General features: G+C 35.3%; 1 protein-coding gene across 2 annotated transcripts; it reads right to left on the bottom strand.

Moving 5' to 3' along the window:
• Positions 1-57: 57 nt before the first annotated feature.
• LOC142350258 (chordin-like) lies at positions 58-23,429 on the bottom strand. 2 transcript variants are annotated; one of them, XM_075402036.1, is made up of 12 exons: positions 23,372-23,429; positions 22,007-22,093; positions 21,515-21,627; positions 15,105-15,246; positions 14,664-14,816; positions 12,028-12,540; positions 11,414-11,653; positions 2,819-3,528; positions 2,159-2,413; positions 1,435-1,885; positions 968-1,168; positions 58-307 (listed from the first exon to the last, which is right to left on the bottom strand). In XM_075402036.1, the coding sequence occupies exons 1-12, from the start codon at positions 23,421-23,423 to the stop codon at positions 252-254; spliced, it is 2,973 nt and encodes a 990-aa protein (XP_075258151.1). In that variant the 5' UTR covers positions 23,424-23,429; the 3' UTR covers positions 58-251. The 2 variants fall into 2 exon arrangements, with proteins under 2 accessions (XP_075258151.1, XP_075258150.1); XM_075402035.1 differs by lacking the exon at positions 23,372-23,429 and having other exon boundaries at positions 22,007-22,957.
• Positions 23,430-23,683: the final 254 nt, after the last annotated feature.

Raw genomic sequence — 23,683 nt, 5'->3', positions numbered from 1 at the left:
TTTTTTTTTAAAATGGTTCTTTCAAATCCGAGTGCAGTCATTTTTTTAAAAAAAATATAGTTTCAAAGCTTTTCTTAAATCGTCTAAGAATAGAAATATACAATAAATTATATCAAGTACAGACATTAAACAATCAACAATTAATTATAAAATTAAAATTGGACATTGAGGTTAAACTGGGGCAAGTAGTTTGTTGCTGAATAAAGTTTTTAGTGGGTTTGAGGGTCACCATTGAGATCGCGCTGTGAAGACTAACTGCCAAGTTGAAAATCCGCGTATGACGTTTTATCGCCCTCCAGCTTTAAGCCTGAAATCACAAAACAAAGGGATGAAATTATAGCCCTCCAAAAGTCATTTGACAACTAGGCTGTGACCAGTTCAAGTCCACCAGTCTGACAAGATCACGATGGTGCTGCGGACCGTGTAATAATAGCCATAAATCAAATCCTCTTGCCGCTATTATAGCAATAGCGGCGAGAAGAGTAACGTAACTTATTATACTAGTCTTAACACCAATTTATGTCGATCGTTTAAGATTTTCCTCTATATTCAGCGCGCATTAACAATTCATTTGACAGCTGTCAGGACAAAGAGGAATATCAAAGCAAGCTAATGTGCAGTCTTAATCGACACAATGTTATGTTATACCCATGTAACCAGGAATAACATAACAAGTCGGCAGTTAATTCCTTCTCGAAGTTATTCAACACCTTGCTTTCCACTATTAGTTAAATAAATTCCCGATAGCACTCAGGTTGCCGACCTTGGAAAACTTGGTAAGGCCGTAGTACGGCACCGTGTCTTAGAAGAAAACCGTACTAAGTTCTTGTCAAGTTTACTGAGGCGCCGTACACGGCCCTGCTACTATGTGCTACTATCAATTTTATTTACTGTTTATTCACGCATTTTGGTCACCGTCAAAAGAAACTTGTAATTATAGCAAAATCTAAGTGGCAATTGAACTTACTCATGCATTTCGGACAGCATTCGTCGGGCATGGTGCGAATGAACTGTTCGGGGCAATTGTCAACTGGGTCACATGTCACTCGTGAACATGTAGTCTTGCCATCTGTACATAGACAGTCCACGCAAAGCTGTTTGCCAAACGGAGGAACTACTGGGTGGAATTTCTCTCCAGAGGAATAGAGAAAGTCGCCCAATTGACATGCTAAAAAGTAATTCATGAAAAAGAGTTAGTTTATAACAATACGATATTATCAAGAAACGTATAGACTATAGACTGAGACGTAAACAAGGAAATAAATGTTTCCACTTTAAAAAAATCTTTCGACAATTTAAAAAAACTTTTGGCATTAGTAACATAGAGTATACATTGAAATTTAGCTCCAATTATACATCTATAGTTATGAAAAAGCATGTGCTAAATTATTTTCAAAAATCAATCTACGATATGCAAACAAATGCACAACTTACATCTGTCTGATCTTTCCCTCGTTGCCACAAACCCACTGTCCGCCTGCATAGAATTTTCCAAGTCAACTGAAGATTCAATTCGTTTACCGGATTCAATTTTCTCTTCATCCTCGACGCAAACAGAACAGCAATCGGTCGGATTTTTCTTTATCGGATGACTACAATCAGTTTTCGGACATTCAATTCGGTTGCAAAATACATCGTTCTTTCCACGACACGTACACTCAGCGCATTTGATTACACCAAATGGATGAACAATCGGGTTCCAGATTTCTCCGATCGCGTAATCGATTCCACTGTGATGGCACGAGTCACTTTCGGTTCCCACGTTTGACTTACTGATTTCGTTCTGTGTAGGGCATTTGAAACAACACTCACCGTCTGGTATAACCGGGTTTTCACACGTTGGAACTTCACACTGATGTTTACCTTCGCAAATAACTGCCCTGTTCTGAAATCAGAATTAGACATTTGTTCAAGTATAATCTAGGATTTTTTTAGGAAAAGTGAACGCTCCCCGGATAAACCAATTTTGGCACCTAGAGTCTCAATATATAAAAGCTCCGATCATTTATGGGCTTGTATTAAAAACTTACAAACCGAAGCAGAATATAATGCACGGTCCAAATATAAATTTACTCAAAAGGGATTGAGAACCAGCAAATATGCTTTTATTGCGTTATCAAATTAAATTGGTATGTTTCAAAATGAAAAAAAAACCTACCGAGCAATGACACACAGTGCATGTCCGATCGAATTCCGGCGTCCATGTTTCAAAATTAGCATGGAATTTGCCCTCGAAGAAACAGCTGTTGGGCTCTTTAGCAAGTGATTCTTGCCTTGATCTATCAACTTGGTCGACCGCGCTATTTGTGGAAACCGAACTTTCACCCGTTTGTTGACCGTCGCTCATCATTTTTGACGACAATTGGTTTCTGTTTTGAACCGATGATGGCTCGCAAGAATTCGCGATTGATACCTACAGAAAACAAAACATGATTAGTTTTGCTGGAAATGAGCCCGAGTGTTAACCTTTTGATTTATCTCACTTTGAAAAGCTTCCGATTGATTTCATGACCCCATTACGTAACGAATCTCAGAAATATGATTTTGGCCTAAATGCTCAAAATTGCAGAAATCGGTTACGGGCATGCAAAAAAACTAAATCATGCCTATCCGTCACTTCTTAGCATGATTAACGTAACTATTTTTATCGTGAATTAGCAACTTGGACTTTCGCCAAATAATGCCTGAAATCATTTAGCGATTGAAAGCTAACATAAGTTTCTGCGGTTAAATTAAAAACTTTTCCCACTTTTTACAAATAGCGTTCTGTCTGAATCGACACATTTTCCGATAGTGAATTTCAAAAACAACTTCCAACCTTCGTTCTGATTTCTCCTTCCGGATAATTTTTGGATCCAACTTGAATGTAGATCTGACCGACATTGAGGTACTCTAGAAATTCTTTAGATGGTTGATTAATAGATCCTGATATGCTTCCAGTTGAAAATCGGTCAGACCAAACAGATTTCGTGAGCTTTTCGGATAAAAGCTGCCCAATTTCTAAAGACAACCGGGCACTTTTTTCAAACCCAGATGTGAAAACCTCAAATTGGAATCTGCACTGGTCGTCTAGATTTACTCTAACGTTACCCGCAGCTCGTGTTGCAACATCGTGAATCATTGCGCGGCCCGACATTATAAGTGGGGGAATATTTTTGTTTGAAAAATGTTTGGAGTAGGCTAAAGGGACCAATTTTCCATATAAGGCCGATGAATCTTTCGTAGTTGATATTTGTAGGTAGAGTTCGCCGATCATTAACGACTGGATAAGCTCCGCCGATGGAGCACTTATCAAGCCGACAGCCCATTGGTCGAAATACGTATATGACACGTCCAATTTTAGCTCAAATTCTGACTCTTTGTTGATTCCCGAGACAAAGGCGACTTGAGTAACGTCGCTGAAGATGACTGAAGTATGAATTTGATAGTTGATGTCGAAGTTCGATTCGAATGCGATTTGAGTTGAACCAGAGTAGCCCTTAGGGGTTTTGTGACTTTGGGTTCCTTGCGACAAGACGCAGTGAAAACCTGGAAAATAAAGTTCGGGATGACGTACACCTTTTAAAAGTCGGGTCTTTCCCATTATAGCCCCCCCCCATGAAATTATAGCACCCATTATGGTATAATTACCATGATTGGGGGGGGGGGGGCTATAAGTTATCTGACCACTAAGCTGCGGGGGGGGGGGGGGGCTATAATGGGAAAGACCCTAAAAGTCTATACCCCAAAAACGTTTCAAAGTAAAAAATTCACTTCGTATTACTTCATTTTGGCGACTCATAGTTCATTGAACAAATAAAACTGCTTGGAATCAAAATACTGAATGACCCCAGAACAATTTATCGCCGAATTCAATCAGAGTCACAAAAAATTTTCCGGTTCGCTTTTAAAAGCATTGAGCTTTTTTTTAGTAAACTGCCTCCAAAATAGAACCATTTAAAACAGTGAATGAGTGAACAACTTAAATCACACGAAATTCAAAAAGCCGAAGACTCAGTCACACAAAGGTCATAACGGTTCAAGCCGAAATTTAGTATCAAAAGACACACGACCAGAATAATCGCTTCAAACTTCCGTAGAAGCCAATTAACAAAACTATACTGATTTTGGTTCAGCATCTTTTGAGTGTATTTTTTTAAAGAGTCAATTAAAGGAAATCCCCTCCCCTAAAAGGGTAGTCGCTCAACTGGGGGTCAGCAAGTCAACTCCTATATACAATTACAAATCCTGACGGCAATAAAAAATCATATCATCAGAAGCGAGAGAGGAACAGCCGAATTATGAACGAAATAGACGAGAATTAGAAATCATTATTTAAAATGTGGTGATTTCGAAACAATATTCAAATAACGTTATAGAGACATCTAGGACAGCAGCCGCCCTTCCTCCTAATGGTTAGCAAGGAGGTTTGTATACTGTAGGGAGCCGGCAGACAGAGCGTGCCCCACGGAGGCTGAGTATGTAGCTACGCAAAAGCAAAAATTAACTATTTTCAAACTACTGAAATATTACATTAAAAATTTCTAGGTATTTTCTGAAAAGCTGTGCCATTTTGTGCAACATGTGCCATTTTGTGCAAGCCGCATATTTGTCCAGGATGATATTGGAGTTCCAACTTTTCGATATCTGCTGTCACCGATAAAGAAGTCTCCAATTTCGAATGAGAAGTCAGCAAAGACTACTATTTTGTTCCGAAAAACTATGAATTTAAGAGCAAAAATTCCTGCTTATTTTTTTCCAATTTTAAATGTCTCAACATACCAGAAAAATTAAGTTTCAAAACATTTTGAAAAGAGGTAAAAGCTGATATGCAATTGTGATTTGCAAAAGTTTGTTTTCACAGTTGATGGCTTCATCGGCAATAAAAACAATTAATGAAAACAGCAATTTTTGAGAATTTTTCGAAAAAATTGTCAATTAAAACTTAAATTGATTAAAAAAAACGAACGATTTCGAACCTTGCGTTCGTCAGGTTTAAAAATCGAAAAAAAATTACAAAGTATATAAACTTAACTTTGACTCTAATTCTAAGAATGAGTTAAAATAACAGCGATAAAGAAGTCGATAAACGAATTTTGAAACCATTTACAGTTAAAATCACATTTACAAAAACTATTTACACTTATTACAATAAAATTACTTCTATCCTTATTCCGGAGTTTTTGAATAAACGGGGGTGTATTGTCTTCTTCTTTTTGGATCAGAAGGCCAGCACTTAGTTTTCATTGCCTAGGAGCTCGAACTTGTCGATGCAACCTTGAAAACCAAAAGCAACAATTTTGATAGCGAAGGAAGATTATTCAGTAAGTGCTCAACTGGTTCGCAGGTTTTTGTCAAATGTATTTATTTCTGTATTCTGTATTTAGGAATGTGACAGAATTTTTGTATTCTGTCAAAGGTATTAATTTCTGTGTTTAGAAACATACAAACAAAAAAAGTATAAAAAATAAGTTTGTCCAAAGATAACAATTTTACCAAAAGCATATTGTTGCCATGAAGCAAATGGTAGCTTCACATTTCTCTCGTGTATATTGAAAATCTTCTCAGGACTGGTCAGATTTTTGTTTAGCACAGCACTTGTTTCACCTTTCAAATCAATTACACTTATTGTATGTTTAGCTATAGCTATCACTGTACAGTAATAGAGCGTTCTCTCTCTCAGGTTGTTCCGTTTTTTATGCACAAAAGAGTTGAATCTATTTTTATTGTCTATAGTAACGTCTAAAAAATTCACACCATAAAGTGTATTAATTTCAGTAAGAGAAACAAAACAAATTAGAAATTTGTTCTGTATCTCGGAAAATTTAACCAACTTTTGCCAATATCACCAATTAGCACTGATTATAGCTCTTGAACCTCATAAACTATATCACAAATAATTGTAAAAAGTTACGCGCAACTCCAACCAAATTTACTTTTTTTTGATAAGGAGGCAGTTGTCCACCTCATCAAAGGCTAGAGTAGAGTAGGTTTCTTTTGTTTTTAGGGTTTGTCAGTTTTATCTGTTTATTCGTAAAGGTCAATCAGGCATAGCAGTAGCTGGAGTACAACTAATCGTTCCTGTCGAAAACCATTTTGAATCTTGTTCAAATTCAGATTGACAATTCGGTACAAGCGAATGTAAACTACTCAAAAGTTCTCTCGAGACATTTGCAAGACAATATGGCCCAATGGTTGGTTGCTTTGTCTTCTTCTCATTGGATCAGAAGTGCAGCACTTAGTTCCGATTGCCTAGGAGCACGAACTTTTTGATTCAACCTTGAAAACCAAGAGCAGCAATTTTGATAGCGAAGGAAAATTCTGTAGTAAGAGGTCATCTGGTTTGCAGGTTTTTGTCAATATCAAGTCAAGCATAATTGTTTTTGTTCCGACCCTCTTGAGGGGGGAGGAACTATATACTCAACTGGGTTTTTTTTGTTCCACGAATTTTCGCCGCTCGATATATTCATCGTAGAGAGTTGAGACTGGTATCATTAGAAAGCTCGTCCAGCGTAGAATATGGAATTAAAAAGATTTTTTTAATTTTCGTTTTCCACAGGGAGTTATCGAGGCTTAAACTTCTGAGAAAAGAAGAGTGAATTCACGTTGTTTTTATTCACATTTTCCGGAATTTTTGCCTAAATTTTCGTCAATTTTGCTGAAATTTGTTATAATTTTTAAGAATAGTGTCGTTGATTTTATTTTTGAAGACGAACAAGCATTGTTGATTGTTTCGATTTAATTTTTCGGTCAAAAAATCTGGATAAACATTTCAAAATTTAGCCTTTTTCATCAACAACAGCACGAAATAAGCTACTTTAGTCCACTTTGATTAAATTTGCCTACAGTACATCCCCAAACAACACTCATACAATCATTGTAGACTCAGAGGGGGGCTATTTCTACTTCAGAGTCCACAGAGAGTGCCTAGTAGTTAAAACTTTGCCGTTTTTTGCTAACTTTACTCGTTGATTATCAAAAATGCAAAATTTATTTTGAGTTTCAACTCAGAAATTATCTATATCTACAACATTCGAAAAATCAATTGTTCTTAACGGACAATAAGTATTAACAGGGGTAGTTTTGGGCCATTCTTGGACTGTTACAATCCAAAAAAAAATCGGGTTGTAATCAGTCGGTCTTTTTTTTTTAAAAAAAAAGACTTTTTTTTTAATAATAAAGAACAGAACATATCAAATCAAAGCTCAGGAGTGATAGGTCCAACCAATTCGCTTGCTAAACAGCTCTAGGCTAATGCATTTAGTTTTTTAATTGAAAGTTTATGGTCGTTTCTTTTTTAAAAATAATTGACTTTTCAATAAATAATGGCTTAATTAACTTTTCCTATATTTTTTTCTTAATTTGTTCAACTTCCAGCTTAGTGTCAGCAAAAAAAGACTGCTTCTTCTTTCTACTGAGTTAACATTTATTCTCGGTTGCAGTTTTAAGCCTGAAATTTTTGTTTTCTGGCTTTGATACTACAAGATTTTAGATTTTTGTATGTTTTGATATTTGCCAGTTTTTCACGTTTTCTAATTTTGTCACATTATCACATTATTGACAGTTCTCATGTCACCTTATTAGCATTCAAATTAAAGCACAATTGAAGATATTTAAATCCTGAAAGATATAAATCATAGTTTTAATGGCCTCGACGCCTCTTTCTTGAAGAAATCAATTGAATTTTTTAATTTTGTCTTAACTGTCATTTATACTTTGTCGTTTCGGTCGTATGAAATTTCCTGTATAGTGATAGCTTTCATTGGCTTTTCATGGAAGAATAAAAAAACCGATATTCTGATATTAGCAGATAGCTGACGGCTTTTATGACTTTCAAACCCATCGTTTTCCAAAATTAAAAAAAAAAACTTTTTTAACTTCGCAATTTTGTTCTTTTTTTGTTTCTTTTTGTTACCTAATCTCGTTAGTTGATTACAGGTCAAATATGACATTATGGGTGTCAAGGGGATAAAAGGGATTGGTGTCCCAAAATCTTTTTTTTAAAGATTTTGTTATGACCTTTCTGGCTTCGACACCGCTTTTTCACAAAAAAAAAGTAAATTAATTTGATTTTTGTCATATTTGACGTTCTTTTTGTCGATGCAAGAAATATTCTGGACAATTACAGGTCTCGAGGGTGTCCTTTTTATGAATAAACGACGATATTTAAATAGCTCTTTTTTTAATTAATGCCTTTCATGACATTGAATGTAATTTTGTTTCGAAAAAAAAAATTAAAAGTATTACATACTTTAGCACTTGGCTTTTTTGTCTACTTGTTACCTAGTCTTACTAATGAATGGCCACGTACTAAATTATAGCTGTTTGAAGAAGGCGCAATCAAATATATTTTGAGTGCCAAAATTTGGCTTGACGGTTTTGACAGCGTTTTCTGGCAAGTTTCAATTGAAACTTTGTTTGTTCTTTGTTGTTCTTTATAGCCACTCTAAAAAATGAATAAGGTCAGGTCCTAATGCCCTTCTATAGAAGCAATGGTAGTCGCAAATTTGTGGTAATATTAATTTATTCCTAATGGTATTTATTACTTTGAAGTTAATTGTTTCAAACAAATAAGTTAATTTTTTTACTTTACTGTTTTTGTTCTTTTTTGTATAATTGTTACCAAACCTTGTTATGGACTGATCGCATATGTTTTCTGGTGATTTATAAGTTATTTTTGTTTAGTTTCAGGTTTATCTGACGGTATGTTGACTTTGTTATTAAATTTAGTTTTTAAGAGGGACATCAATTTTTTTATGTAATTAATGTTTGTTGTTGTTGTTGTTTGATTTTGCTGTTCGTTTTGACTCGCTTTCATAATATTGACATATTACAGCAATCTAATGCATCAATTTTTACTCCACTGATTTATTTGTTTTGGAGGTTATCTTATCGTTCATACAGAAATTTTTGAAAAAGACTTGGGCTTTTTTGGGATTCGCAAAAAATAATTTTTGGGTTTTCTATCTGTTCCTCATTTGGTAGACAATTATGCCAAAATTGTGGATGGGCGGGGTCGGAACCTTATGTGCCATTGCACATTACCGAGCCGCCTTGTTTATTCTACTTTTAGATATTTTGAAGTTTTTCATGTTTTTATCTACTATGTCGCATGATTTTTGTTTCAATTTAGATACACTTTCATTTGCTGACACTTCTCTATATCACTTTGATTTTTGAACCGTCATTTTTGTTTTCGTCTTCTGTTGTGCGATTTAATTCAAGTGCAATTGCTTTTGATCAGTGACTTGAAGTGTTTTGGTAGCTATGATTTTTTCCTGCTAAGGCGGATCTTTTCTTTGAAACTTGTTTGGTTGTTCGGTTTCTACGATATCCCGCTTTTCCTTCATTTTTATAAATAGCGTAAAATTTGGCCTTTTTCTAGTTCCATTTGATGATAGATAATTGGATTGATCCATGGTGGAAATATTGTTCTGTATTTTTTGACGTCTGAATGTTTATCTGGTCGGGCTTTTGTTTGATCGCGTGGTTTACATTAAAACAACAGTTTTTAAAGACAAAACATTCTGTCCTTAAATTGTGCTGGAGATTTATTAATGTTGTTTGATATAGATGTTGATCTGAGTTCGTATTAATTCTCATCGAATGTTTCTTTTCAAGCTCCTAATCGACAAAAGGTTTGGCGAACTTGTCTGTATTCCCAGAGAAAAACAACCAACTCCCAACTTCAGTGTTTTATCAGCAGGAAAGAATTTTTTGAAACCCAATTTTTCGTGGAAAAAAAATTCCTTTTTGTGAGTTTTTAATATTTGCGAACACATGGTTTCCCAATCAGTATGCTGGAATTTGACTTTTTTTTCACGATAACATTACAACTGTTCGAAGAAGCTAGTTGAGAGATCTCAAAAAGCAGTTCGTTGAGTTGTTTGGTGTCAGTGAGTATAGCAGCTCTTTTGAGGCGAACTTTAGAGACGGCTAATTAAAATTTTTCCGTTTGGTATTTTGAAATCCAATTCAGCGCATTCGGCATTTGTCTTTTGTCGTACTCGGTCATCAGGAAGTTTTTGGATTGCCTATCCTTGTCTTGTATCGTTGTTTTCCTCTGTGTTGATGTTCTATCAACCTCGTTGATAGTGTAACCAGTCAAAAAGAGAACGCCGTCAGGAATATATAGAGTCAGTCATGTTCCGATGAGGTTCAGCATTTTTTAGACGCACAAGGCGTTGAAGTTGACAAACAAATTTATATCAAGAAAGCTTCTGAAGTTGAAGTATATATAATAATAATAATAACTGTGGCGTAATCGCAGTGGAACAGCATTAGGCCTACAGTAGCCTGTTTTCAGTTGCCCTTTTTCTTATATATAATATTTCATTTGATTGTTCTTATTTTATCTTTTATCTCTTTCTGAGAAATCTCCGTCTTCGTGACATCAACCGAACAATTTAGTCGTTTACTTAAAAGGTATCATTCTAAAAGATTGGATGCAATAGGAATCTGGTAAAAAGTGAAAGCAATTTCTCATGAGAACGAATAAGAATAATTTTGATCTGTTGGCCTTAAAAATATGGTCCAGGTAAGTGCAGTTTCTTTCAATGCATCCTACACGAAGTGATCACTGTGGCTAAAAAGCTTCTATTAAAAAAATGAAAGTTATCCTGGTGCTACCTCCAAACAGCATGAAAAAAAACATTTCGCAGTTAAAGTATTGCGGCCTTCTTAGAATGAGCCAATGGATGAATTCTAGAACTAGTGCGTCACGAAACAAATAAATTGTGTAGCAATTCAACAAACAGAGAGCTGGGATCTAAACCGTGAAAAAAAATTTAATTTGTTCACTAATAGAATTTTTTTAAATTTTTCAGCACCAGATATGACGTTCGAGTTATACTGAGCGCCCGGGAAGACTGTAAGCCTCAAGTCAGTAAAGAAATACCCAGGGGGGGGGGGGTGGTGCACCGGGGGCTGATGGGGGCAACACTGGGGGGGGGGGGGGGGGGGGGGGGGGGGACAGCGCGATAGCGGATGGAGGCAATAGGGGGGGGGGGTCTCAACCTCTAAAAACCGCCCTTCACACCATAAGTATAAGTCTCCAAAACAGTTTGAGCATAAACAGAGCTGAAAGGCTCGAAGAGCACTACCTGTTTATCCCGTTTTTGAGGACGAAAAGTCAAAAGCGTCAGACGAAAAATCGGTCAAGCGAAAAATCGCATAAAAAAGACCGACAGGACTAATATAATTGCTACAAACTTCGTTTGAGAACAATTAATCAAATGGTATCAAAAAATCAAAAATATGCATACTGCAAAAGTTCCTTTGGGTTGCCAGTTACTCAGTTATTCTGAAACTGCCTATGAAAAAAGTTTTCTTGAACTTTGATAGGCCATATGCGAATAAAAATGTCTGCCAAAAGATTTTTGCTTGACTTTAAGGCCTCTCGACCGTGGATTTTGTCGATACTAATATAACTCACTTGAACACGTGTTTTTTGGCTCTATGGTTCCCACGAAGCTGATTGGCTGAGCGCCCTTTTCACCGACCATCACTTTGACTGTTATCAACCCTCTCACAAGTTGAGTCTCATCTGAAATCTCCCACGTGACTGATTGTTCATTCCAAATTTGTGAAGCCGTTGGATTGACTGTGTGAGCAAACTGACCAATCAGATATGACGAAGAGTCGTAGAGACGCACTTCCACGGGAACTTCGTGCACTGAAAAAAGAATTACGTCATTAATTGGTCCTTCGGAAAATCAATCTTTTCCCCAAACAGCAGCTTGCTGTGAAGTTGTAATTGATAATGTAAATTAATCAGTATAAAGATCAATCATGGTCTTTTCATACCCCACATCGGTCGACCTACATTGCTTTCCATAAGTTGACCTTTCAATTTATCTTTTATCTTAGCAGACCTTTTTAAACTAACGCGCAAGAGAATGAACAAATTTTGCAGCTGAGCTTGTAAATTTTTGATTTGTACATTTAAGCAGCAATCATTATTCTAACTATAACATATTCTAAAAAAAACAAACTTACTAAGAAAATTCTAAATTAACTTAAATCGAAATTAAAAAACTCAAAACTAACAGAAAAAGTCCGAAAGTCCTTGCAGAGCAACCACAATGTCCAGAGATGTCTTCGATCCATGGTGCAAACTGGCAAACAGTTGTCCGCCTGCAGACATTCCAGGGTCACTAATTGGGCTCAACACAGCCCCGAAAGACTCCCGCAATAGCGCCCGATGCTTCAAAATCAACCCTTTAACTTCGCCCTCTGGGTAAATTTCTGTCTTAATGGTCGCAAATAGAGCCTGTGATGACAATTTTTCCACTGTTTTGAACTCAACGTTTTCCCAAGTAATGCAAATTTTATTTCCAGGGGCCAGGTCCGTCACGTGATCAATTTTGTGCGCGAACAAAGGTTGATCAGGGTCATTAGGGTCAGTGACCTCTAAAAACGTGGGTTTGCCTGACAGGTGTTTGAACGCGATTGTGATATGAACTGCCTGGGATTCGGGTTCGAACTCGAGATAAATTCGGCTAACAGCGCCAGTTTGTCTTCTCGGCCAGAAGTTATTTCCACTCAAGATTCCGGCGAAGTCTTAAACATAAGCATCATTTTAGACGCCGACAAAAACCCTAAAAACGCGGATTCCTCTAGAGCATCATCTATAATGTTAGAACACACTTTTAGCTGCCGATTTGTTTTAAGCGATTCATTAAAACTTATTCAAATGCATCAGTGCGGCATTGTTTCAAATCACAACCGAATGTAATAGTTGCAAAATTTCTGAGAAAAAAAATCTGTGGGTAATCTCCCGGGCCGAGGCGTACACCCGTATTCCACCGTTATTAAGCGAGAATAAGGGTGTAAAGCCAATTCCACTCTTAATTAGCAGGGATAAGAGTGTAAGAGTGTAATTTTAAGAAAATTACACTTTAATGTACACTCTTTACACTCTTTAGTACACCCTTATTACACTTTTAAAAATACACTATAATTACACTCTTTATTCCACTCTTTATTACACTCGTGAGCGAATTAGGTGAAGCAAATGTAGAACTTAATGAAAAGTTTTTGTTAATAGCATTTCGAAAAAGACAAGTTAGAAAGTCTGTTTTATCCCGTTTTGTTGACCTGATACTGAACTTTTTGAGATTGTGTAGAAATAAAAGCCAATAGTTTAATTTGTATACAGAATTTGTATGAAATCTCCAATTAGGTGAAGAAAATGTCGAACTTCATTAAAAACTTTTGTTAACAACTTTTTGAAATAGACGAATTGAGAAGTCTATATTAGCCCGTTTTGTTGCCCTGATACATTATATTTAATATTTTTAAATATTTTTACACCGTTAGTGCTACCCTTAATAAGGGTGGAAAAAGTGTAATGCAAGAGTGTAATTATAAGAAGAAGAGTGGCAGAGTGTAATAAAAAGATTTAATGGTGTAAAATAAGGGTGTAAAAATAAGTAAAAGGTGTAATTAAATAGAGTGTAACCGTAAGAAATTACACCGTTACTCCACCGTTAAATCTTTTTTACACTCTTAAATTACACGTTTTCCACCCTTATTAAGGATAGCACTAACGGTGTAAAAATATTTTTTTTACATTCTTTACACTCTTTTCCCCGTTATTTTTGGGGAAAATCCTCGGCCCGGGCTGAGAACTTTTGCTCTATGGATTTTAACCATGCTAAGAGAATCAAGGGTAAAAATGGTGAGGCGCTGAAACTTAGAGGCAGCTCAATCTATTCAATAAGTTTGCAACCAAGACTTAGAAACGCACGTCGTAAAACTCGTAAGCAAATTAGTTGTTACCGTGCAGCTTCTTCCCCATTTAGTTGCCCTCCTAAGTCTAAAATTTTCCTCGCACTAGCAAAATCTCGCTGTTGACTATTTCCCAAGTGTTGACTATTTTTTACCCTTTGATTCTCTAAATACGCTAGGACATGAATATAATCCCCCGTTGCCGGGCCCTTTTGTTCAACATTTGGGCACAGACGTCCTGATGTCAAGGCACTAAGTCCCTCGGGCGACTAAGGTTTTTGTCTAACAAATACAGTTTCTGTGAGTGCAAACCTAACAACAATTTACTATACTCAACGGCAAAAGTAAGTTAGCACCCCCTATATTCACGAAGTGAAAATTGAGTTTCAAAATCACATTACTCTAACTTAAAATCACATTTTGATTTTATATACCATTGATGTCCTACAATAGGTCTCTCGCCTATATTTGAAATTCAAATAAGATGCAACTTTCTTTTACAAAAAATCCCAATGTAAACTTGATCAGCTCCATCCAAGTTTCACATTTAAAAAAGTTTGTTACAAGACCAAACATCTTTTTATCTCTCCCATGTTTAATAAAATTGCAAACTCAGCAATAGTTGATCAATTATGAAAACATATCACATATTGTGACGACTTTCTTTTCACTCTGAAACTTGGATGAAGTTCATCAACTTTATATCGGTGTTTCTTGTAAGTGAATATTGTGTTTTTATCTGAATTTCAGGGGAGGCGAGTGTAGGGCTCATTGTGTACACATTGCAATCAAAATGTGATTTTAAGTTGGGGTAATATTGCCTCAAAAACTGAAATTTTACTTTGTGAAAACAGAGGGTGCCAACGTATTTTTTCTGTTCAGCATTCTTCTTCACCTCGGCAGGGTGTTATATTTGAATTCATGAAAATATACAACTTTCAGTTTATACTTACAGTTGAAGTTTTCCTCCAGTTCTATGAATTTGTTCTCAACTTCGTGGTGGTCTATCTTGACCTTTCCCTCATGGTCGTTTCCATCTTTTAGCATATCTTTTTGATCTGGGGTCTCGCTCTCAATTGATGCCTTCTCCTTTTCTTTTTCGGCATCTATAACAAAAATTAATTTTAGCTTATTTATTTAATACAGCTTTAAGAAATTATTTAATTGAGATAAAAATGTCTAAATAGTTGTGCATGCCTTTGTGTGCAAAAAAGAGGTCCTAACCGCCCAAAATTCTCAGGCTTTGATTGCTTCCTGTAATTTCACCCAAAGCTATCTCCCCGGTTACATTCCAAAACTTAGACAAAACTATTGGTTTTATTTTTAGGGTGATGAGTATCTAATACATATTAGAAGTTATACCATTTGTTGGTTTGTTGGACTTTTTTACTTACCATCAGGGCAATATTTGCAGCATTTTCTTGGATCCGAAATAGGGTATTCGCAGTCCAACAGGGGGCACTGACCCCCAATCTGTTCACACTTCACTTTGGGCAACAAATCGCTCTCGTAGAAGTAGTAACCGAACATCTCCGCCTAAAACAGTCACAAATTGTCATTGAGATTTTATCTATTATCAGTGTGCGGGGGTTCGAGTCCTGATGGGGCCATGGCAAGTACTCTGTTTTGTGGAGTACTCTATCTTTAAATGCACTACAAAATTTCCTTTTTTGTTAAAAAATGTTAAATTTTTCCTGTCAATTATGTTAGTTGTAAGTCTCACTTGGCATCTAATTCGTACCAAAATTCGGTTTAAATTTTTGTTTATTTAAGCGCATGTTGTTGTTCTTTGGCTTAACTTTTGATGACGGATAAAAGCGACGAGTGACAAGACGTGAAAACTATTAATTAGGCGCCTTTTTGGTGTACTCTAAACGACTCTCTTTGCCATCCGTGTCGTTCTCAGCTAGCATTCGGCGCCCAAACGACTACTCAATTTGATTAATTCACACCTGTTTTGATTAAATCATGCGTGTTTTGATTAATTCACGAACTACTTCACACCTTTTGATTAGCAAGTTGTTGTTTTAGACGTGGTCCAGTGGCTTTGATTAACCGGCACTTTAAGTTATAAGCAAGCACATAGTCGCCGATTGTAGCTGGTTAAAATAACAATTGGTACGGTTTCTACTGTTTTTAATTAGAGTTTAAAATTAAGATGGCTTGTCAAAAATTCTTGTTTTTACAAGAAGAATTTATAAGATGGCACCAATATTTATTTAAAGAATTTCAAATATCTGAAAAACATGATGAGTATGGTCAAAACTCTGAATCGAAGCTAAGCTATTCAAGGCCATAATAAAACATGCTATCAAATTTTGCAATCCAACATTTGCAAAAGACCCTGCAAGTTTTAACATCTAACAGCAGATTAGTAGACATATTTCAGCGACTCGAATAATTTTTGAAGTGAGGCTGTTGCTCAATTTAGACTTTTTCCTATAACATTATTTATTGAAAGATATTGGCATCAACATTTTTAATTCAACTATTTCTACAAACAGCAACAACCGATAAGTTGAATTCAAACAAAACAACCCAAATAGCAAAATAAACACAGACAAAACAGTCCCAGACAAAATAGTGTTGAGAAAATAGAAAAAAAAGTCCGAGACAAAATAGTCCGAACTACATATAGAGTCAAACATAAGCCCATCAATTACCAAAGGAGCCCCCTTAGTTATTCATATGATTGTATTTCTTTGAAGAAATATTAAACTGATTACAACATTTCGCTAAATAGTGTTTTGAAACAAGTTTTGATGTAGTCCTAATTCATTTTAATTAACAACAATGCATTCAGTAGCTTAACTCAAAGATTATGTTAGTTTTTTGTAGATTATTTTTACAATTGTTTCGATATTCTTTTTATGAATATTGTGTCTGGGAATATTTTGTTGTTTTTATTGGACTGCTTTGTTTGGGACTGTTTTGTCTGGACACGGACTCAAGAAGGAGTTTTTCGATCCCAAAATCAGTATGAGATTGGTGAATGGTGGTTTTTTTTCTGCGTACAAAAAAAGTTTTAAAATATCGTAAAATGTCTAAGATCAATCCTACTAAAATCGATATACTGAAATCGATCCAATTTCTAGCGTACATGTTAGATCTCTAATTTTCAGGAAAATTCTAGCGGTGAAATTTGTGAGGTAATTTCATCTCATTTGAAGAAAGCAGTTTGTCTGAGCAGCCATAATACGATCAAGAATTTTTGAATTTATTGGAATTTATGAGCAAAAATTTCGTAGTCACTTAGTTGGGCTTATCATATTTGAAATACTATCAAGGATCTTCCTGAGTTAAAGAACTTTAGCTACCACGACCTGTTTACAGGTGATCGTAAAACCCCAGCAATAAGACGGAGTCAAACTGAAGTTCAGTACCTTAAAAAATATTGGTATCGTCCTAGACAAAAAACTTCACATATCAAATATAGGCTAAAAAACGCCGATGAAAAAACCCTCTAAACACGAATTTTTCTAGAGCATAGAGCACCATGCGTACATATTAGAATATTCTTTTAGCTGCGGATTTGTCTTAAGCAATTTTTTGGAGTTTAATCAAATGCATTAAGGTGGCATTGTTTCAAATCACGCCCGAACAAAATTTTATTACCGAAAAACCGTCGTAATTATTCCACATAAACAAAAAAGCAATTAAATCAGTCATTATAATTTTAATTTTTGAAAGTGTACACTGATGGGAAAAATAAAAATGGAACCTTAAGAACTTATGAGTTGTAGCTGTAAAAGTAAATTAAACTTTAATAGATTTACGGATATGTGTGACCTAAATCATAGTTCCTTCTTTTTGTTCTGTCAAAGGTTAAGACAATCTGTACCAAAAAAATCAATAAGCTAACATTAATGCCTATCTTTCCCAAGGCAGTGAGCTAAAATAGCTATTTTTTACGACTTTTTATAAAAAGTGAAACTGATGTTCTTTTTATTCGAAGCAGCTGACAATTAAAAAAACCTAACGCCACTGTTTCACTGGAAAAAAGCAAAACAAGGTCTTGACAAGCCAATTATGGTCTATAAAGACCAGTACTCTCGGTCTTATTGTCGAAAGAAGATATTTGTGATCAGTAACCCTGGCAGAGACTAGATGTTTATCTTGAAGGTCTTACAAGGTTTCAGCCAAAACATTGCAATCTTGCGAACTCTTGATTGATGATTTTTATGATGAGTTCGATAAATCTTATACTTTGTATAATTTTTTTCTCTGCATTTGATTTCTTTACACTTGTGTACTCTAATTTTGAAAAAAAAACTGACGAAAAAACTGACGCTTATCATCTTATCATGCAATCATTTGGCAGTTTTGAAAACTTTTATGCTATTGAGGCCCTTGATGCATTTTTTGGCATCTTCAAATGCCTTTTGGATGTTAATCATGCAAACAAACAAGCAACTTGTTAATCATGCAACTTGCAATTTTGTTGTATATCTGCCAAGAAAATCTGCATAACTTTGTAAGACTCTTGAAAGATCGTGCCAGATTAACATGCGAACCCTATGAGGTGTATCACTTAACTTTATGCTAACGAAGTTTCTTCTCGAAACTTGTATTAAAAGTGAAATCTTATAGAAGGATAAAAGACAATCGAGTTTGAAATTGAGATGAAAGTGTCTTTTGGAGAAATCCCAGGTTCAGACCTCTAAACGACTCTCTTTGACATCCGTGTCGTTCTCAGCTAGCATTCGGCGCCCAAACGACTACTCAATTTGATTAATTCACACCTGTTTTGATTAAATCATGCGTGTTTTGATTAATTCACGAACTACTTCACACCTTTTGATTAGCAAGTTGTTGTTTTAGACGTGGTCCAGTGGCTTTGATTAACCGGCACTTTAAGTTATAAGCAAGCACATAGTCGCCGATTGTAGCTGGTTAAAATAACAATTGGTACGGTTTCTACTGTTTTTAATTAGAGTTTAAAATTAAGATGGCTTGTCAAAAATTCTTGTTTTTACAAGAAGAATTTATAAGATGGCACCAATATTTATTTAAAGAATTTCAAATATCTGAAAAACATGATGAGTATGGTCAAAACTCTTAATCGAAGCTAAGCTATTCAAGGCCATAATAAAACATGCTATCAAATTTTGCAATCCAACATTTGCAAAAGACCCTGCAAGTTTTAACATCTAACAGCAGATTAGTAGACATATTTCAGCGACTCGAATAATTTTTGAAGTGAGGCTGTTGCTCAATTTAGACTTTTTCCTATAACATTATTTATTGAAAGATATTGGCATCAACATTTTTAATTCAACTATTTCTACAAACAGCAACAACCGATAAGTTGAATTCAAACAAAACAACCCAAATAGCAAAATAAACACAGACAAAACAGTCCCAGACAAAATAGTGTTGAGAAAATAGAAAAAAAAAGTCCGAGACAAAATAGTCCGAACTACATATAGAGTCAAACATAAGCCCATCAATTACCAAAGGAGCCCCCTTAGTTATTCATATGATTGTATTTCTTTGAAGAAATATTAAACTGATTACAACATTTCGCTAAATAGTGTTTTGAAACAAGTTTTGATGTAGTCCTAATTCATTTTAATTAACAACAATGCATTCAGTAGCTTAACTCAAAGATTATGTTAGTTTTTTGTAGATTATTTTTACAATTGTTTCGATATTCTTTTTATGAATATTGTGTCTGGGAATATTTTGTTGTTTTTATTGGACTGCTTTGTTTGGGACTGTTTTGTCTGGACACGGACTCAAGAAGGAGTTTTTCGATCCCAAAATCAGTATGAGATTGGTGAATGGTGGTTTTTTTTCTGCGTACAAAAAAAGTTTTAAAATATCGTAAAATGTCTAAGATCAATCCTACTAAAATCGATATACTGAAATCGATCCAATTTCTAGCGTACATGTTAGATCTCTAATTTTCAGGAAAATTCTAGCGGTGAAATTTGTGAGGTAATTTCATCTCATTTGAAGAAAGCAGTTTGTCTGAGCAGCCATAATACGATCAAGAATTTTTGAATTTATTGGAATTTATGAGCAAAAATTTCGTAGTCACTTAGTTGGGCTTATCATATTTGAAATACTATCAAGGATCTTCCTGAGTTAAAGAACTTTAGCTACCACGACCTGTTTACAGGTGATCGTAAAACCCCAGCAATAAGACGGAGTCAAACTGAAGTTCAGTACCTTAAAAAATATTGGTATCGTCCTAGACAAAAAAACTTCACATATCAAATATAGGCTAAAAAACGCCGATGAAAAAACCCTCTAAACACGAATTTTTCTAGAGCATAGAGCACCATGCGTACATATTAGAATATTCTTTTAGCTGCGGATTTGTCTTAAGCAATTTTTTGGAGTTTAATCAAATGCATTAAGGTGGCATTGTTTCAAATCACGCCCGAACAAAATTTTATTACCGAAAAACCGTCGTAATTATTCCACATAAACAAAAAAGCAATTAAATCAGTCATTATAATTTTAATTTTTGAAAGTGTACACTGATGGGAAAAATAAAAATGGAACCTTAAGAACTTATGAGTTGTAGCTGTAAAAGTAAATTAAACTTTAATAGATTTACGGATATGTGTGACCTAAATCATAGTTCCTTCTTTTTGTTCTGTCAAAGGTTAAGACAATCTGTACCAAAAAAATCAATAAGCTAACATTAATGCCTATCTTTCCCAAGGCAGTGAGCTAAAATAGCCATTTTTTACGACTTTTTATAAAAAGTGAAACTGATGTTCTTTTTATTCGAAGCAGCTGACAATTAAAAAAACCTAACGCCACTGTTTCACTGGAAAAAAGCAAAACAAGGTCTTGACAAGCCAATTATGGTCTATAAAGACCAGTACTCTCGGTCTTATTGTCGAAAGAAGATATTTGTGATCAGTAACCCTGGCAGAGACTAGATGTTTATCTTGAAGGTCTTACAAGGTTTCAGCCAAAACATTGCAATCTTGCGAACTCTTGATTGATGATTTTTATGATGAGTTCGATAAATCTTATACTTTGTATAATTTTTTTCTCTGCATTTGATTTCTTTACACTTGTGTACTCTAATTTTGAAAAAAAAACTGACGAAAAAACTGACGCTTATCATCTTATCATGCAATCATTTGGCAGTTTTGAAAACTTTTATGCTATTGAGGCCCTTGATGCATTTTTTGGCATCTTCAAATGCCTTTTGGATGTTAATCATGCAAACAAACAAGCAACTTGTTAATCATGCAACTTGCAATTTTGTTGTATATCTGCCAAGAAAATCTGCATAACTTTGTAAGACTCTTGAAAGATCGTGCCAGATTAACATGCGAACCCTATGAGGTGTATCACTTAACTTTATGCTAACGAAGTTTCTTCTCGAAACTTGTATTAAAAGTGAAATCTTATAGAAGGATAAAAGACAATCGAGTTTGAAATTGAGATGAAAGTGTCTTTTGGAGAAATCCCAGGTTCAGACCTCGATTTATGAAAAGCCCAAGCCCGATCAAAAAGTGGTATGAAAAGACATAAGCTCGACTTTAGATCCAATCTCGACTTTAGCTAGACCCAATTTTTTCTCTGCTTGACCTTAGCTAATTAAGCATGGCTAGGCTTATTTCTATTGGAAATATTAAGATCTCGCGTTCGTTGTACTTTCCGATTTACACTACAGCATTCATTAATGAAAAACCACAGCAAAAAAAATTGAATGATTTTCAGAATTTAATAAAGCGTTGACAGATGTAGACTGGGAAAACAAGGAGTGCCAATTGGTTTTACCTGCGATTAGTTTTACCCTTACAATTTTTTTAAGATAATTAGATTTGGTTACCTGGTAACAGGTGCATAGCACACATGGCATGTAAGTGGGTCTGTTGAATATCTCGAGAGTGGGGTGCCAAGTAGCTCCAATGCTGTACTCTTCTGTCCCAAACACACACTTGCCTAAACATATTAGGTTTAATTTTTAATTTTGTTTTTAGTTCATCTGGTTAACCTAAGATTCAGGGATTTGAGGCAAGAACAGATTGGGGGTGGATCAGGGAAGGGGGTGTTCAGATCTGGATGTGGTCTTGTTTAAAAACTATCTTTTGATTAAAGCAGCTAGGTGATAATAATATTGTATCGTCGAAAGCTTGGCAATTAGCAGAATTAATTTTTATCGCCGTAATGAAGAACACTCTTCTTAAAAAAATTAATCTTTTGACTATTGAAAATATCAATGCGTGAATTCTCGTTTGAATTCTCGTACCCAATAAATACACGCATGTGGTTGGTGGGAAGTTGGGGGGGGGGGTGGGGTTTCTTTTAGATGACTACTTACTTGGATCTCGATCTCCGGGAACTGAGCTGAACTCGTCATCATCGTGAAGTGGAATTTCGGCTGTGTGAGATAATCGACTTAATAAAGCTGTTAACAAAATCAAGTTCACTGCAATTGTTTTCAAAGTGAAATAAAAGTTTGACGTTAAAAAGCACATCTGCGCCGACATTGCGCTTGTGTGATTAACTTATTTCTTCTCAGAATTCTCTGTAAACCAACCGCAAAAAGTTGAAAAGAATTTTTTAAAATCAAAATCTGGAATTGGATAAACAACTGATATTTCTGTGTATTTCCACTTTTTTCCCTCAAAACAGTCGATCACTGAATAGAATATTGTAAACAATAATGTCTGGTTCTTTTAAACTTAAAATTATTTTTTGATAATTGTTCAGAATAAAGTTCTCGTTGTAGTTGATTGGCTCAAATTGAGCTTTTATTACCAACAGTTTGATTATCAATAGTTAGTTCTGGTTAATTGTAATATACAATTTAGTAATAGTAATTTCAACTATTATCGCCAGAACACCAAAGTGAAAAGTATACTGATATTTTGTAAGTTGTGATCACCCATAACTCGGGCAAGTAGCGCGGACGCTTTTACTACCCGGGGTGGTGAAATGATGACGCAATTTTGGTACCAAATATGATTTTGTCGGGGCAGGTTATGCTAATATAACTTGTTTCAATGCTATGTCCATCGAAAAAATTGGCAAAAAGTAACAAGAAGAAAAAGACATTTTCCAAAATCCATGGAACTGAACATTAAAAGATTCAAACATTTAATAGATACAGATTATTTTCGCCATTTTGAAAATTTTATTTGAATCTCAGAATTTCGACGTCTTGGGTATTCCCTGAAAATAACACGGAATAACCATATTAAGTAATGATGCGGTAAATTCACGTGCGAAGCTTACAATAGAAAACAGAGGGAAGGCTAAAGTGTAGCAATTTGATTACATGGTCAAAGATAGCATCTGTCGATATTTAATTAAATAAGCTAGGGGGTTTTTATTCACGGGTCAAGAAGCATTTAATGGTATGAACGGGAAAGACTTAAAATGGGAACTCAGGAATTGAAAATAGGCCCAGCCCAGGTAAATAGAGACGCCGGGAAATACAATCAAGAAGAATCAATTAATTATTGATGGAAATGCGTGAAACTGAATCTATCAGACAAAAATGTATGAACAAAAACCCTATTTTTATATTCACCTCTGTTCAAACATTTGCCCATATTTTATTTCTTTACAGCATACAAATTGAGTTTTATTATACACGGGGGAACAAAAAATCTTGGGGAAATATAAATCTTTGTTCGGGGACAATCTCAAGGTTGTTTGTTGTTTACTTTTACTTTATCACCTGGTCTGGTGTCCTGCCGTAATGCCAGTAAATGAAAACAGCCCCCCCCCATCCCCAACACAACACCACACCACATAAAGGCACAAAACACACACAAACACACATGCACAGGATTTAACACCCCCCCCCCCCCCCCCCACCACCACCACCGATTTCCCACCAACCCCCTGGTGACATAGTCTTTTGTTAACGCCAAGGAAATTCAATTGGAAAGAATGAAAACATTTTTTGTTCAAACCGGATAACGGATGTCACATCAATTAAATTGTCGTCACAGGGAAGCCCTAGGTTAGTGTAAACCCGCGGGTATGT

Source organism: Convolutriloba macropyga, chromosome 12, assembly GCF_964194025.1.
Source record: "Convolutriloba macropyga chromosome 12, txConMacr16.3, whole genome shotgun sequence".
Taxonomy (NCBI): domain Eukaryota; kingdom Metazoa; phylum Xenacoelomorpha; order Acoela; family Convolutidae; genus Convolutriloba; species Convolutriloba macropyga.
This window is presented reverse-complemented; position numbering and strand designations above follow the sequence as displayed.

Coding starts and splice junctions, on each gene's coding strand:
- LOC142350258 (XM_075402035.1), bottom strand. CDS start 22,175: ATGTCGGCGCAGATGTGCTTTTTAACGTCAAACTTTTATTTCACTTTG. Junction 11,654..12,027: donor AGGACTTTCGGACTTTTTCT/GTTAGTTTTGAG, acceptor TTCTTTTTTCAG/TGCACGAAGTTCCCGTGGAA. Junction 308..967: donor ATGCTGTCCGAAATGCATGA/GTAAGTTCAATT, acceptor TTGTGATTTCAG/GCTTAAAGCTGGAGGGCGAT.